At 37.1% G+C, this 15,688-nt stretch overlaps 1 protein-coding gene across 12 annotated transcripts in view; it reads right to left on the bottom strand.

Annotated features, from left to right (window-relative positions):
• LOC122887872 (RNA-binding protein Musashi homolog 2) overlaps positions 1 to 15,463 on the bottom strand; it is a 239,742-nt gene extending 224,279 nt beyond the window's left edge. For 4 of the 12 annotated variants that reach the window (XM_044221504.1, XM_044221509.1, XM_044221506.1 and 1 more), the window contains exons 1-5: positions 15,254 to 15,463; positions 14,889 to 14,929; positions 14,515 to 14,596; positions 13,881 to 13,965; positions 4,133 to 4,174 (exon numbers count right to left, since the gene is read on the bottom strand). In XM_044221504.1, coding sequence (XP_044077439.1) covers positions 4,133 to 4,174; positions 13,881 to 13,965; positions 14,515 to 14,596; positions 14,889 to 14,929; positions 15,254 to 15,315 — 312 coding nt within the window. In that variant the 5' untranslated portion in view covers positions 15,316 to 15,463. The remainder of the gene's footprint in view (positions 1 to 4,132; positions 4,175 to 13,880; positions 13,966 to 14,514; positions 14,597 to 14,888; positions 14,930 to 15,253) is intronic. The other 8 variants (XM_044221501.1, XM_044221502.1, XM_044221505.1 and 5 more) reach the window with 3 other exon arrangements.
• Between the last annotated feature and the right edge of the window lie 225 nt (positions 15,464 to 15,688).

Genomic DNA, 15,688 nt, shown 5'->3' with positions numbered 1-15,688 from the left:
GTATTTACATTGATAATGAGATGAGATGCATAAGGATCTGTCTGATTCAGCTCGAAAGGTGATTGACTGATCGGTCACATCTTATATTCGCTTCATAGTTATGAATTAGAGCAGCATGTTGCAATCTCAGAGAAGAAAACCTTCTGAGTTTTTAACGATTATGGCATCCGCTAAACAATTTCTTGGGGGCAACCCCGGACATGTCATGTAATGATACTTTGGCAAAAAAATTGTTAAAAATGGTGCTGAATAGATTTTGTTCCACATATCTGTGGAAATAAGCTCCAATAAAATCATTATAATAGTGTATATATATTGCAAGAATAGCATTAAATCAAATATATTTAGCTACTAACAGAATGGATCAAGAATGGCTTGTTGTGAAACTAAATGTTGAGATGCTGAAACATTTATGTTGAAATCCTGGTCTTTTAAAGCTATTTTTGGCCATGGCTAACCCCAGCTAGGCTGAATAGGCTCGGAGGAGACAAGGTATAAATGAATGTACATCACATCATCATTGTTTAAAGTGGTCATATTATGCTTTTTGGCTTTTTCCCTTTCTTTTATTGTGTTAAAGGCGGTGTAGTCCCTCATTCGTCCAGGAATGTTCCATCGTAGAAAAGGTTTCAATCATAGTCTTATTGTGTTATATATCTTTTTTGTGCATGTAATAGGTTTGCAAAGTGAAAAAGCCTAAAGTCCACCCCAAAGGGAGTTACCCTCTCCCACAGAAAACACCCGCTCCTGAACTGTTTGAAAACAGCTCGATTGTAGTCCAGCCTTTACTTCCGTAACATATCTACGTCACTATGTAACACGCATCATAATGCACAAATTGAGCAGTTTCACACCTAAATATGAAATTAAAATAACGTTAGATACCCTCCAGGCAGTCATGGGCATAAAGTTGTTATTGTGATGTAGAGACAGTGCACAGTTAAAACGTTACTTATGAAAGATAAATTAGTTACAAATTAATAACTTACCACTTTGAAACTCTTGTTCCAGTTGTACAGCTGAACTGAAGCCATAGTTAACGGCTGAAGCAACTTTATTTTTGATCACACTACCTTGCTCGTCAGGACCCGCCCTACTCTGCTTTTGACTGGCTAGTAGTCCTTACCTAGGTACTGCACATGTGCAACTCCCAACAAAGATCAAACAGAAGTGAGATGCCTCACTCGGTAGCTAAAGCGGAGCGTTCAAGACACAGGGTGAAAAAAGGTGCTGCAGCAATATGCAGTATGAGAAAAATAGTGTTTTTTTAAATTAAACCATGTAAACCTATTCTGGTACAATCCCAAAATAAAATTATGAACCTGAAAATTAGCATAATATGACCACTTTAATCCTTTCATTCTCGTCTGTCAATCATCTGCAGATGAAACCTAATCCCTGAATATTTGTGGACTAGTCTGCATTGATACCTTTTGACATGACTTGTAAGCACAACTTCTATTTCTAATACAAAATATTCACTTTTAAGTCTTAATATAAGCTTTAGATGTGACATTATTCATTGGTAATGTCTGTGCTAGCTTGCATTTCTTTAGCATGTTGTCTTTGATTGACAGGACCTGTGGTTATCTCTCCTTTGTGCCCTTTACCGATATTCTAGTGCAAACGGTCAGAAAAAACATAGATTACTAAAATCAAATATATACAAGATTCCTAAAGGCAAGGGGCAAAGCAGAGGTAATCAGCACTCTGCGACTGATTTGTCATACAAGAACATATTTATGTCTTATCATAACAGTAAACTACAATTCAGGTATAATAATAGCCTTAAAAACACTTTAAAATTCTCCAGAATTGTAAGTACCTATACAAATCCTCTGAGTCGACTTTGTCATACTTGTTAAATCAGATTTAAATTAAATGATCGCAACGCCGTCTACTTAAATATAGCCTAATGATTATTTGTTGCCAAACTACTTTCTGTCTGTTTCTGACTGTCTCTTTATGATGGCTGTTCATGTTTTGGGGCAGTGTCAGTTTCGACCGCTGATACAAGTTGTTTTTCCTGTGAACCTTCAGTTGTTTACAGTGAAATGTCCTCTGTGTTCACCTTCACTTCCTGTCTGTTTTCAGCATTACTCTACGTGCTGTACATACTGTATAGTTTTACCATACTGCAGTATTCAGCAGTGGGAGGTCATTGGCAGGGTTACTTGTGAGGTCATTGTTAGCCGTGAGAAAATTAACGCTGATTGGTCTCGTCATGATTGGCCACTGAGGCACCTGCCAAGGCGAGCTTCTTTAAACAAGAACGAAGCCTATTCAACAGCTGCATAAGCAGCCAGGCAGGCAGACAGTGGAGGGGAAAGAGGGACAAAAGAAAGCAAATTCAAAACAGAGAGAACTTTCTAAATGGGAACCTCAGAATGGGACTTCTTTTAAAGGTCTTAAATCAATTGAACAGAAAGTACAAACCCATGCAATGTTAATCTATCTGGTTTAATCCCATTGCTTTAAGATCCTTTATAATCCACATTCAATGCATTTTTCTTCTCTAACTAGCTTGCCCTATAGCCATTTTATAAATCATTGGTACAAGGCTGCAGTACCAAAAATTCTTATAAGTTGTCGTTATTTCATAAAGTTATGAATCACGCAAGGTAGAATGAGAAATATGTTTAAGACTTGTAGAACAGCTCAAAATATTGTATTTCCTTCTCTGAGTCATTGCTAAAAAAAAAAAGTATAACACTGTTTAAAAAAAGGTTAACAATAACCACGACAGCAAGAGGAGTTTCTTGTTCATGTAAAATTGGAAGCATCATCAAACATCTGAGCTGTTTTATTGCACCTTCGATGTGGAGAAACACTGGTAGTTTCTCAACCATATGCCGATATCCTTAAGTCACCATGTGCTCTGGCTTTGAAAGCCTGCACTGCCAATTCCTCATTTGAAATCTGACCAACTCTTTAACAATGCCTCTCTCTGATCCAGTAGGAAGGAGAAAATCTATTATCGATTTCCACCTGGTTTAGGTGGAAAAAGCCCTGATAGAGACGCTGAATAGAGCTACACTATACTGTGCTATAGCCTGCACATTAAATGCTGGGGGATGGTGTGAGAGGGCATGTCAACAAAGCCCTTGACTACGCCACAGCACCATCTGCACACACTGAATGTTTAATTGTCAATAGAACTGCTCAAGTCCAGTAATCAAGAAAAGGAAAAGATAATACGCATTATGAGGAGCTCATAAGACACAGTTCCTGCGTGATTGGAGCTAGGCTTTTTTTTCTTTTTTTTAATTCACCCATTCTTTCCATGCTAATTGTGATTTCTACATGCATGCACCACAATTACAGATATTTCTAAATCACTTATGTCATTCAATCCCATTCAACTCCAAATGCTGCAGAAAACAACTCCATAGACTTATAATTCAGCCAGTAAATGTAATTAATCACAGTCAATGAGAAGTCACCAATCATTTCTTGCTAATTCAGTCAGGCTAATATTCGGCTATTCACTAAACTCTCACTATTTTACATTAATGTGCACCTTCCAAAACACTATAACAGTAAGACACCAAAATACAACTTTCAACCAATAGCAAACGTTCTCTGCAGATACATTAAAGCCTGTGTCCTGTCACGACCCAGTCAAGCCAATAGACGAGTTACCAAAGCAAAATGGTTTTACCACTTACACTCTGTTGCATTAAAGGAGACAATAAAGCTTGATTTTATACTATTGCAGACTAAAATTGGCACCCTCTGATGCAATGGAACTATACTGTAATAGTAAAAGAGTTTATTTCAAAGAATTTGACATTAAAAACAATTATGATGAGGGATGAATTGCAAATACAAGCATAAAAACACTGGAAAAAAATTCTGTAGATATAAAACAGTGAGGTAATACAAAAAACAACATAATCTCAATCATGCTGAAAATTTCCTTTAAGTCTAATATGTCCAACTTTAATTGCTTTGGTAAAACAGCATAGACAAGCTGAGAGCAATGGAGCCAGCTTAGGTATTTCTCTACAATAATAAACAGACAACCACTGCCTCTTTGTATCTGCTGTGTGAGCACACAAAATTAGGTAAGCTAGTGACATGAGACATAATAATTTTCTTTGAGCAGGGTTAGTGACCAATTTATTCTTACCTTAGGCTGGGCGCGACGAGGAAAGGCAACCTTAGGATCAATCTGAGAATGAGAAAAGAATAGTAAAATTGTTGTTAAAAGAAAGGCTGTAATATTTTAAGGCAATGGACAGGTGTTGAAAAATGTTTGTAAAAGTCTGAGCCCACAAAGTGCAACCATTCACAAAGTCACATTATAAAATCCTTTATGGTCATGAATAAATACTACTATTTTTTATATATATATATATATATATATATATATATATATATATTCAAAACTTACTGTATTAAAATTTTATATTTTCAACTCACAATAATAGCCATTTATGGGAGCCATTAAGATTTACAAAAGCTGCATAATCGGCCTGTGGTGAAATAGTCTGCTTTAAAATTTGAGAAGCATTTTCAGAAACTAAAACTGCATTCAAGAGCTGTCAAAATTATTGCTATTACAAATTAAGTGCACATGAATGACCCAACAAAAGTGATGATAAGAACAGAGAAAAAAGGAATTTTTGTAACACAATGGGTCTGCTAAATCACTTTTGACTTTTGTCAAATCTGACGTCATGTTTTTCCCTGTCCCCCACTCTGGTTAAGGTTATTTTCACTAAGGAAAGGAAGGACCATTATGGTCCTGTCGCCAGGTTATGTGTAGTTTAATATCCTACAATCTTTTTTCATGATATGCACATTTTCTTGCAAGAATGTGCACCAGCTTTGATAACTTGGAAGCAAATAAAACAACTGATAGAAAATGTGATGTACTATATTATGTAGTCATGTTGCACTTGAATACTATTAAAATCAGTTCAGTGTATGTTCCCCCTGACCAGTTCATTTGTAAACTTCTATTAAATGCACAATGCAACAACAGAACCTTATTAGTCAGTACATTAATCCCTACTCTAAAACAGCCAATCATTTAAATTTACTGTTGGCCTATTACGTAACGTGGCCCCTTATTAATTACACTGGTGCAGAGATTTGGCTCAATATCTGCTTTGATTCCTAGTTAAGTAAGTTTGTCAGGATTGTCACTGGGCAGACCTTTAGATTAAAAATAAAATAGCATTCACTTCAACAATTTATATCTTGCACACTGACTAACAGCAGTACAAAATTTGTTATGAGGATTTGAAGAGAGCTGGCCAATATCACTGACCTCATTCCTTACTCTAGCAAATTATCTACAATTGATGGAGCTCAATGACACATTCTCGGCACAACATTCATTGCATTGGGCAAGGAACTTTAGGAAACCACATATTGATTACTGCTAATTACTGTGTGTGAATTAGTCTCCAGACCAAGACAATGGTGCTACCAAATGATCTGTTGGTGCTGCCAACTGATATATACTAAAAAAGAACCACAACTGTTATAAAAAATAAAGTTAGTGTGGAGGCCAGCCACACAATCATTCTGATGGTCATGGTTGCAGCAGAGACTTGCTTTTATTTTAGGCAGGAATTGCTGATTGAATATGACAGGGAGAAAATGAGAGTCTGAGGCTGGTGACGCCTCCAGATATTGCCAAATAACCAGGAGGATGCGTCAGATCAGCCTGTTTCTCCATCTTGTGCTTGTTATCTCATTAGCTTCATTTTCCTTGTTAATTTCACTGGCATGAAGGTATGTGCTGGAGGGTCTCATCAACCTTGCACTTACAATAAGGAACTACCTCAAACAGCTATGTTATCCTAAATTTCCTTTGCCTGGATACCAATGAATTTTAAAAAGAGAATTTCCCCAAAAAATTAACAGATACAATTTTCTTTGTGCATTAATATTACTCACTGTGTTTAATAGAAAATCATTTCATGTGCCATATTTTGCCATGTGTTATACTGAAGTATTTACAATTAGTGTACCAATTCTATGCATTCATAAGTTTCTCCTGCAGCACAGATGGATTTATTTAAGAAAAAGATATCTCTTCCTGCTGAGAAAAAACAATAGAAAGAAAATGAATCAAGGAGCACAAGAACAAAAGACACCATCTGCACTGATCAATTAAGCCTATGAGACTGACTACATTTTAATGTGTTTTAAGGGAAACTCATGATGTGCAATGTCATTGTCATCTTTTCTGTCAGTCTCAGTTATTACTGTTATCTTTCTAAATCAGGTCAAAATGAGAAATGAATTCAATAACACCTGGGTATGGCAACCCTGCTTGTAATGAATTTCATTTAAAGATTTGTTTTAGCACTTAGCCCCAGGCATAACCAATTCAAACTCAATTATTTTGTGCACCCTATTTGAGAAAAGACAACACATTATGCTTTGAATACCAAAGTCCTATACTTGGTAATGTATCTTACTTTTTAAGCCTATACAAAACATATCAAACCTCATTTCATCATACTGCATAAACTAATTATTTTTCTGTCCTGCTGAGAATTCCTATTCACTAAGAAGCGTCTAGTTTCAACATGCACAAGAGAGCACTTAAACACAGCAGCAATGGAGGTCATATAGTTTTCTGTCAGTTTAAAATATTAGAAGTATCAAAAACAGACAATTATATGCACAGAATCGTGTTAAATATGAGGCTATGATACTGAAGATTGTTTAAATCACACTCAGAGCAATGCAACCAAATTAGGCAGTGAGGACTTACTAACCAGTCCTTCTGAGAAATGCTGTAGCAGCACCTTTTTAGGTCACAATGTATGATGAATGACTCCTTTGAGAAATTTGAAAGTATGAGGAGGGGAGAGGTAGCAATTGTTTCCCTTTGGTTTACATATTCATGTGCATGTGATTTTTATGTAGAATGTGCCTTCATACTTATGGCCAAGAGCTAAAATATGCATTACCCTTTCCACTGACTAATCGTACCACTGAACCAGAGATTATGTTGTCTCGGTTTCATCTAATACTTCCTTCCTGAGACATTTTTGTTATGTAACACACATACCATCAGGTTGTGGATCAGTCAACTGGACCTAGGTAGTGCACTTGTTTCAGTTATTTATTATTATTATTATTATTATTTATTTTTTATTTTTTATTTTTTTTATAAAAAAATTTTTTTTAAAAACTATTAGTGATTTAACTTGCATGTTTTGGTCCATTTTGTTTTTCAGAAAGTACTTTTCTTAATGGGTTGGGAAAAAACACTCCCTTGTCCTTACTATTTTCGCATTTTCCACCAACATCAGCTGAATGCAACAAGTTTAGGCATACTCTCTGTGGTTTGTTGAAGTGGATTCTGGGAACAAATCACAAGCTGATGTAGAAGTAGAGAAGACAATTTGTAGGGAACGTATACCAAAAAGCACATTAAAACACTTCAGGACGAAATAATTCCTGTAGCGTATTCACCGTCATAAATTGAAGACACATAACTGTAGTGTAGAAAGCTAGACCTCCCATCCAGCTGTAGCTGTTTGGTTATCATCTAGAAGCAGTAAAAAGTATTTTATTAACCCCCCTCTAGAAAGTGTCTTTATCATGAAAACATCACAAGCAATGCATACAAACTAAACAGCACATAGATATTTAGAAACCTGACTTTGAGATGAATGAACAATCTGCTATGAATATGAATGTGCTCTACATTTGAACACTACGTTTTATTGGTTGCAAGATTAGCTGCTCAAACGAGGGAAGCCAGCACTATTAAGCAGGTAATCACCGGGAATTTACCTTTTGTTTACTGTTTTCATACTGTGGAAGTATGAAGGTCATTTGGACTGTAAAATTAATTTAAGAGCATAGAAATAAACTTTACTTGGATTGACTTGACTGATGCACAACAGCATAGACAATCTAGTGATGACGCCCACTGTTGTTGTCTTGTTGTTATAAGCAGGGTCTTTTACATGTTGCATAGTAGAAGCAATAGGACTTTAACACACCTGACTGGTCCAAACACAGGTAGGGCTGGACGATATGGCCAAAATGTCATATCGTGATTGACTGAATGACTGTAATTGACGGTATAATGTAGAGCTGCAAAGATTAGACTGACAGTAAATTAATTAGTAAGTTATTTTTAGAAATGTTTGTTATTTTTATGTTAGAAAAACCAAACATTCTCTAGTTAAACTTCTCAATGTGAAATTTAGCTGATGTTCATTGTCTTGACATTGTAGTTAATTGAATATTTTGGATTTTGGACTGTTGGTCAGACAAAACCAGATATTTCATGACATCACCTGGGGCTCTAGGAAATACTATATATAGACAAATATCTTATTTTTACAAGTACGATTAAACTATGATTATTACCAGCATCTGTTAATTACAACTGTATGTAGGACGTATAGGGTCCTTTTTCCATTGATTAAATTATTGTAACCATCTTATGGTAGCAGTACCTCTTATGTACAGTTGACTGGCAGCCACTAATGTGATGTCATTTTCAAAGGGCTCTGCAATCACGGTATGTGTGTGTTTTGTAATGTGGGTATCTCAGATAAATCTTAAGTATCTAACCAAGTTTACACAGTTCAGTTCACAAGGGCATGACTAGTGACATGCTAAAGATGCACTACTGGTGAAGTATCGCACACAGCTGTAGTCTGTGTCAAGGGCTTTTTCCTCACTCGAAGGCAAAACTGGCCTCTCCAGTGGAGCACATTTAAGTATTTGCTCACCTTATACCCTCTTTACATCACGCCAACAAGACTTTTTCATATTAATTGTTTCGATACACCTTTGTTATATAGGATGAAACATGATCTCACACATAACAAAAGTGGATTTCCTGAAGACATCATACAACCTGATATGTCAACGTATTAAATGAGAACAGACCAAGAGGAATCCCCCCCCCCTGCCCACCATCTTTTATCTTCCACATCCTTTTACTACAGGGTCTCTGAGGGCCAATTCTGCATGCGACTGTGGGAGATCAGGGCAGAGAAACAGCATATATCATAAGTTCACATCTTACAAAAGGATTTCATATATTAATGCAGCTCCTGGGTAAACTCTCTTCCTCTCTCTTAAGACATATCTACACTAGCATGATGATGTGGTGTTTAAGCTAAACGGAAAAGGCTTATCAAAGCTTGCAGCTTCTCCCAACTTAAGTGTGTCAGCAGGTCTACAGGTGTGCGTGTGTGATACCAACGAAATAGACAAGAAATTAAAACATAAATGTTTCATATCTGTGCTGTCAATCTTTACTGATTTTTGTGCTGGAATAACACCTTGGAAAGGTAGTTTGTTACGCTCTTCAAATCAATAACGAGAATTTTACCAACGTCACGCTCAACAAGCCAATTGGCCATCTCTTTTTTTCTTCTTAAAAATATGCTACACCATTATGGAGTATGATCCAGATTCACTGGCATTACACAAGATATTACATTACTGCCTTGACAAACATCTGATGTTCTGCATGTACCGACAAGAGACAGATACAGCATGAACTAATAACGCCTTCAGCCATAATTAACTGCAGAAGACAGAGCACCTGCTATACTTAAACAACAGCAAGTCAGAGTTTAGCTCACTGATTTGACTTTATTTCGAAAATCTTATGTGATGAATACGATTTCGATCTGCCCAGAACAGCTGCTCATCCATGCCTTTTCTTGTCCTTTCCTCTTGGGTTGTCTCACCTAAAACATCAGAACTGCGAGTATAGGTTGACATGGAATCACTCAAAGGCTGGAATTACCCCAGGACCGAATAGAATGTGTTTATTTTACAAAAAAAACCAATAAGATTGAAACCATGTTTATGCTGTTTAAACTATGATGGACACTGTCATGGACAAATTCATATTTTACATTCAAATATAACCTTTGGTAGGTCACCTAGCTGTGATAAATATTTTATCAAATTGTATTTTAAAACTGTTACTGTAAGTGCTACTACATAAAACAATAACAAATGCCAACCTGGAATCAATCTACTGCCTTGTTAAGCTTTCAACTGTTACTTCTCAAATGCAAAATCATGTACTATGATCTCCCCTGTTCATACCGACCTGCCTTGAAACATCTTCAGGAACAGATGCTATGAGTTGCATATTTCTAAACTGAACAAAGCATCATGAAAAATGGTAAATATGTTCTGAATTACCAGCATGTGTGTTTTGAAGCCCCAGGCTGTGCTTCCCCATATGTCTCATTCACATTCATCCTAGTCTGAGTGTTTTCATAACCGGACAAAAGGCAAAAAGAAAACAATACCAAAAAAAGAAGAAGTGGAAGACTGTGATGGTGTCTGGTATGGTATCTTCGCTCATCCTGGTGGAAGTTACATTGATTCTATAGCTCTTTTAACCTCAACTACAGGGAAATGTTATAAAATGATGATCCATACTGAAATGCTTTGTGAGGTATTAGTGTGATCAAAGTATGAAAAGTGTTTGTGTCAGAATACCAAAGCCACACTGATTTAATACACACATCCAACTATATCTGTAAAATAAAAATGAGATAAACAAACAAACAAAAAATGGAAATTAGGTAAGATTTCCACTTTCCCGGTACAAATAATATGACTCAACCTGTTCAGTCACAGCACCTCCAGCCACTCACTCCTTTCAAGGTTACTAGGGACAAAGATACTGTTAAGGATTTATTCAAGCGCTGCAAAAGTAGGGGGCTTGTATCAAACCAACATCTGCAAACACATCAAGAACCATCCATGTTTGCTGGACCGGTTCATTCTTTCCATTAGTGCTGAGCAACTTTATAAGAGATATGATAGATCCTAATGCAATCTTGATAGTATTAATGCTAAGATATACAACAGCAAGGTAGATAAAGCTCAATGACTAATATTGAAGAAAACAACGCAGACAGCTGCCTTAGGTTTGTAATCTTCTATTGCACGCTGACGGATAAACAACAGCACATTAGAAGCTGGGAAATATCAATTTCTGCATGTATGTGAGTCAATTGGGTCTTTAGTATGTCAATTACACTATAAAACACTCATCCGATTACAAGAATGTCCAGCAAAAAAACCTAACATGGCTTTCTTTGTTGTTTATTATGACTAAGCCATTAGGTATCACTATTATTACAAGATCAGTATCATCAATATACATGGCCATGGAAACAAAACAAATAAATCAGACACAAAAAAATTTGTTTCATTAACGCCAGGCAGAAATGCAAATCTAATTTGGCTCCATAACTTTTTAAATATAGTCAACATCCAATATGATTATATTAATGGTCATTAAAATTAAATCTGAGGCAGCCTGGTGGCCTAAGGGTTTAAGACGCTGACCATGTAATCACAACGTCCTCTGATGGAATCCAGCCAGGCTTCTCTCCCCCCATTTCCTGTCAGCTCTCTACTGCATGCTATCTAATAAATACATTTTTAAAAAGCACCAACAATACTTTTTATAACAAAACATTTTCAAATGAAAATACACTTCCAAAACGTAGTTTTTTCAGGAAAGATAATACCTGACAGAAGTAATGATAAATATAATAAAAAGGAAAGTTTCACAACAAGCCTGAAGTTACTTGCCAATCAGGTGAGTACAGATGTGCAATAAGTTTAGAGAACTTTGCTGTGCCTGTGCACTAAGGCCACAATTCAGAGAAAATTATGATTGGATGTCATAATACATAAGAAAATAGGCCAACAATATTTTACATTTTGATAATGATGTTATGTATGAGCTGCAGGCGAAGGTTTGGTAACATTAAAATAAGAAGAAAAAAAAACTTTTTCTTACGGGTGAAAAAACCATTTTGCAATCAATAAGTCAGTTGCAACATAGAAGTAGCAGTGGTTTGAGACTGTGGTATGAGCAGGAGGTCATCAAGTTACATCCAATGATATATCTTAACAGAATAATTAAAAATATACTGGGAATTTAACTGTTTCCTGCTGCCACTTCTCACAAAGTGCCTTCAGGCAAGCCATTGAACCAACAACTGCTCCATTTATCGGGCATTAGTAAAAGACTGGAGCTGTACAGGCCAACTCCCAGGTGTAAGTATATTTTTATCTGCAACCCTCCCTCACACGTATCCCCGACCTTTAATGTGTGTGTGAGAGACATACAGTCAAGCTGTCACAAACTTGTTCATTCAAAATGCCAAGCTTGAAGTTATCAAACTGCTCTAGATTCTGCATCAAAGTATTTTTGTATCGTTAGCTCTTCAAGCAGCCCCTTAACCTGCTTCTACGTACTCCCCTTTACAGATGTTTGCAAGTTCTGAAGCCATCAGTCGTACTTATTGGTCAATTCACTGCCAAGAACCTTGTCTTCTCTCTATATTCACTGTTTCACAACAGAAGGACCGTTGTATGTAGTTATCACCCTTCTTCCCATAACACAATAAAAGAGCTGATAGAGCTTAAGACATAACATAAAATGCATCTACGAAATACGTAACAGGAAGGATCTGATGGGTGGGGTGGGGGGGCTAATAATCTTACCACAGTATGCCCTCAATGTTTTTGCTCCCTAATGTGTTTTGACTTAGTGTTATCAATAATTTTGTCAATTTTTTTTTTGTCTTTCTTGTAAAATACCTAATTTTTAGATCACTAGAATACTAAAACCATAAGCCCATTTGGAGAAGTAATGCCTCCATCACTGAGCTGTTCTGAAAACTGGCCAGAAAACTCTGAGCTCCCTAATAAAAAAAGAGCAGCCACATTACTACAAACTTTGCAGTTGAAAGAATATAAATAACAACAAAAGGAAGGTTTTCTCAGCTCTGTGCCAATCACTCTAGTGCTCAAGAATATGATTACAATGAACAACAAATCTTACATTTACATTACTTGCCATATCCTATGCAGATTTGGAGATTTCAGAGTATCCTTATTATATACTGCCACCTGAAGTACAATCTATTTGCCTTTCAAAATCCTTAAAAATATTCCTCCATCTAGAATCGCCTTCACCCGGGGTAGCACACACACAGTATGTTTCCTCAACATGCACTATTCCATTTCCAAAACTATGCTGGCATATCTGGATATTACCACATGCCGAGAAGAAATCCCAGACAAATATAATTTCAGTTGAACCCTGTCTAATCCATCACTATAAGACATCTCTCAAAAATGACCAGCATCTTTAATTATTCATCTACTAGCACTAGAATCCACAATAGTTAATAATAAAAGTTTTGTGTGTTGTCTAGTGTTAGTGTATGTCTGTGCATCAATTGCCTCATATATGGAAGTACATTCAGACGATTTTTTTAACTAAACATGCGTTTATAAAAGGTCATGGATAGCTGATACACTGTTACATTTCTATAATCAAATAATTTTACATTATAGTAACTATGTAAGTACATTAGTTTGAATAACATCTTTAGTTTACTCACAAATACAGAACTCTGTTTTTGACATCAGGGCAATATTTGTTTGGGAAGTGTTGTTTCAAACCTGTTTTTCCACACTTACAGTGTTAGTGCATCAGGCGTGAAACAATGCAATATCTGCTGGGTCAAACAGCAGCGAGGCAGCAGGCCTGAGACAGCACGCACTTCAGTGGCACATGAGATATGTGCACATGTGTGGCTGCTGCGTAGAAGGGGGTGTGTCAGCCCCATTCATCCAGAGAAGTGAAAGTGAACACATATAATATTCACCCTGGAGTTGTGTTTTATTGCTAAGCTTAGTGTTGAAGCGACCATCATACAATTAGCCTTTATACGTGACCTTGATCCATACAGCCTGTTAACCTAAGAGGTGTTTCCCCACAAGGCCTCAGGCAGTAAAAAGTCACACAGTAATGGCAGGGCAGAATAGTGCAAACACAAAACAAGAAATAAACACTTATATAAGTGTAGATAAAATTAACTCACCGTCTTTGAGTCTAATTCATGGTGTTGTTGGGCTAAGACTTTATCTACACTGGCAGCATCTGTAAACGTAACAAACCCAAATCCTCTGCAAAACAAAGACAAAAAGACGAAAACAACAACAATGTTACAATGCATACATACAAAACCAAAAATTACAATACATTTTGTTTCCTCCAAATACAAATTATGAAAAAATATTGCGACTTGCCAAATAAACTGCATAAAAATAGGCATAATATTCCTATGACCTTATTATTGTTTAAATATTTCTTTGTAAATTTATTTAAAATCCACATTATGGACGTCCTGCAGCAGATTTGAAACAGAAACTGAGGACAATGCTGATCAGTATTTGGTATGTTACAATATGAGACGACACTACACCAACATTGTGGTGCAGTCACAAAGTCAATGTCAAATTGCATTCGGCTGCAGCTTTACAGCAGTGAGCATTTAAGCTTATCTAGCTTGCTGTGAAACCACACGCAGGCGCGCGCACACAGAGACACACACGAACACATGCGCGCGCGGACACAGAGACACACATACACGCTGGATTAATACTAAACACGGACAAAGTAAGCGATATCGCTACATGCACTGGGAAGGAAAAGTAGAAAAGCCCTATATTTACCTTGAGCGTTTTGTCGTGGGGTCTCTCATCACCATACATTCTCTTATTTCTCCGAATTTACTAAAATAGTCTCTAAGGCTGTCTGTGAACAGAGAAAATATGTCGGGTCATTTGACAGAAACATATGGGCATGCTGTTGTCACTGTATTTCAAAAACACCCCGCGATGCGCATAGGGGTCGAATAGAGGACTTCAGATGGACGGAGATCAAAAATAACATCGTGCGCACACACTAGTGAGATATCCCATACAGTACACTACTGCACAGTGCATATTCGCACATACACCGTCAGCAGCTACAACGAGCACTCAGTCACAGCGACAAAAACAACAAGAAATACTGGATATGGTGTAAAAGAGAATAACAGTCTCACCTGGTGAGGTTTGCCAGCTGAGGCCACCGATAAACATTTTACTGTAAGGGGAAAACACAACAGAAGTGAGTCCAGATGTCAGTTCGGCCATTTTGACGACTAACTACTTCTAAAAGCGACCTTAAAGGATAAAGGACGACTATGAAAACACATTCGCGCTTAGTAATTATATTCTATCTACATGAACGGTGGAGGCCACTCTTGCTACAAAGCTCAGGTCTTTAAAACTGCATCTGGAAACGGACCCGTGCACGGTTTAAGTGCGTACTGTGGGGACGAATCCAGCACGGCAGTCGAAGTCCTTTCCAAGATGTTGTAACATGAAAAAAATCGTACCTTAGGATTACATTTGGAAAGATTCTTACCCCGGGTCATGTTGTGAATCATTTAGGCTTCCGGATGTGGCTTGACTCCCGTCTCCTTCCATATCTATTTCAAACTATAGGCTGGGACTACAGTCACAGTGACAGACACACACAGATACGGCAGGAGATATGCAAAGCCCCGCTATGAGAATATTACTGAGCCGGGAATGAAAGCGTCACACGTGGGATCAGCTCAGCCCCCTGCTCCCTCCTCCCTCTCTCAGCATGCGCTACCTTGGCCCACAGGGGGCGGAGCCTGCCTCTGTCACCTAACCAATCCAATTGACGTCAATTCAGGCAATCTGCAAACCAATCCTCCGATTTGTCATTTAATTAAGCAATAAGCCACTAGAGGTGAAAGTGGCTTATTGCTCTTCTAAATCAGTGGACACATACAACTGTAAAAAAAAAAAAACGTATATATTATTCTTAATT

The sequence above is a fragment of the Siniperca chuatsi genome, linkage group LG14, assembly GCF_020085105.1.
Source record: "Siniperca chuatsi isolate FFG_IHB_CAS linkage group LG14, ASM2008510v1, whole genome shotgun sequence".
In the NCBI taxonomy this organism is placed as follows: Eukaryota; Metazoa; Chordata; class Actinopteri; order Centrarchiformes; family Sinipercidae; genus Siniperca; species Siniperca chuatsi.
The sequence above is the reverse complement of the archived record's forward strand: the minus strand, read 5'-3'. Positions and strand labels throughout refer to the sequence as shown.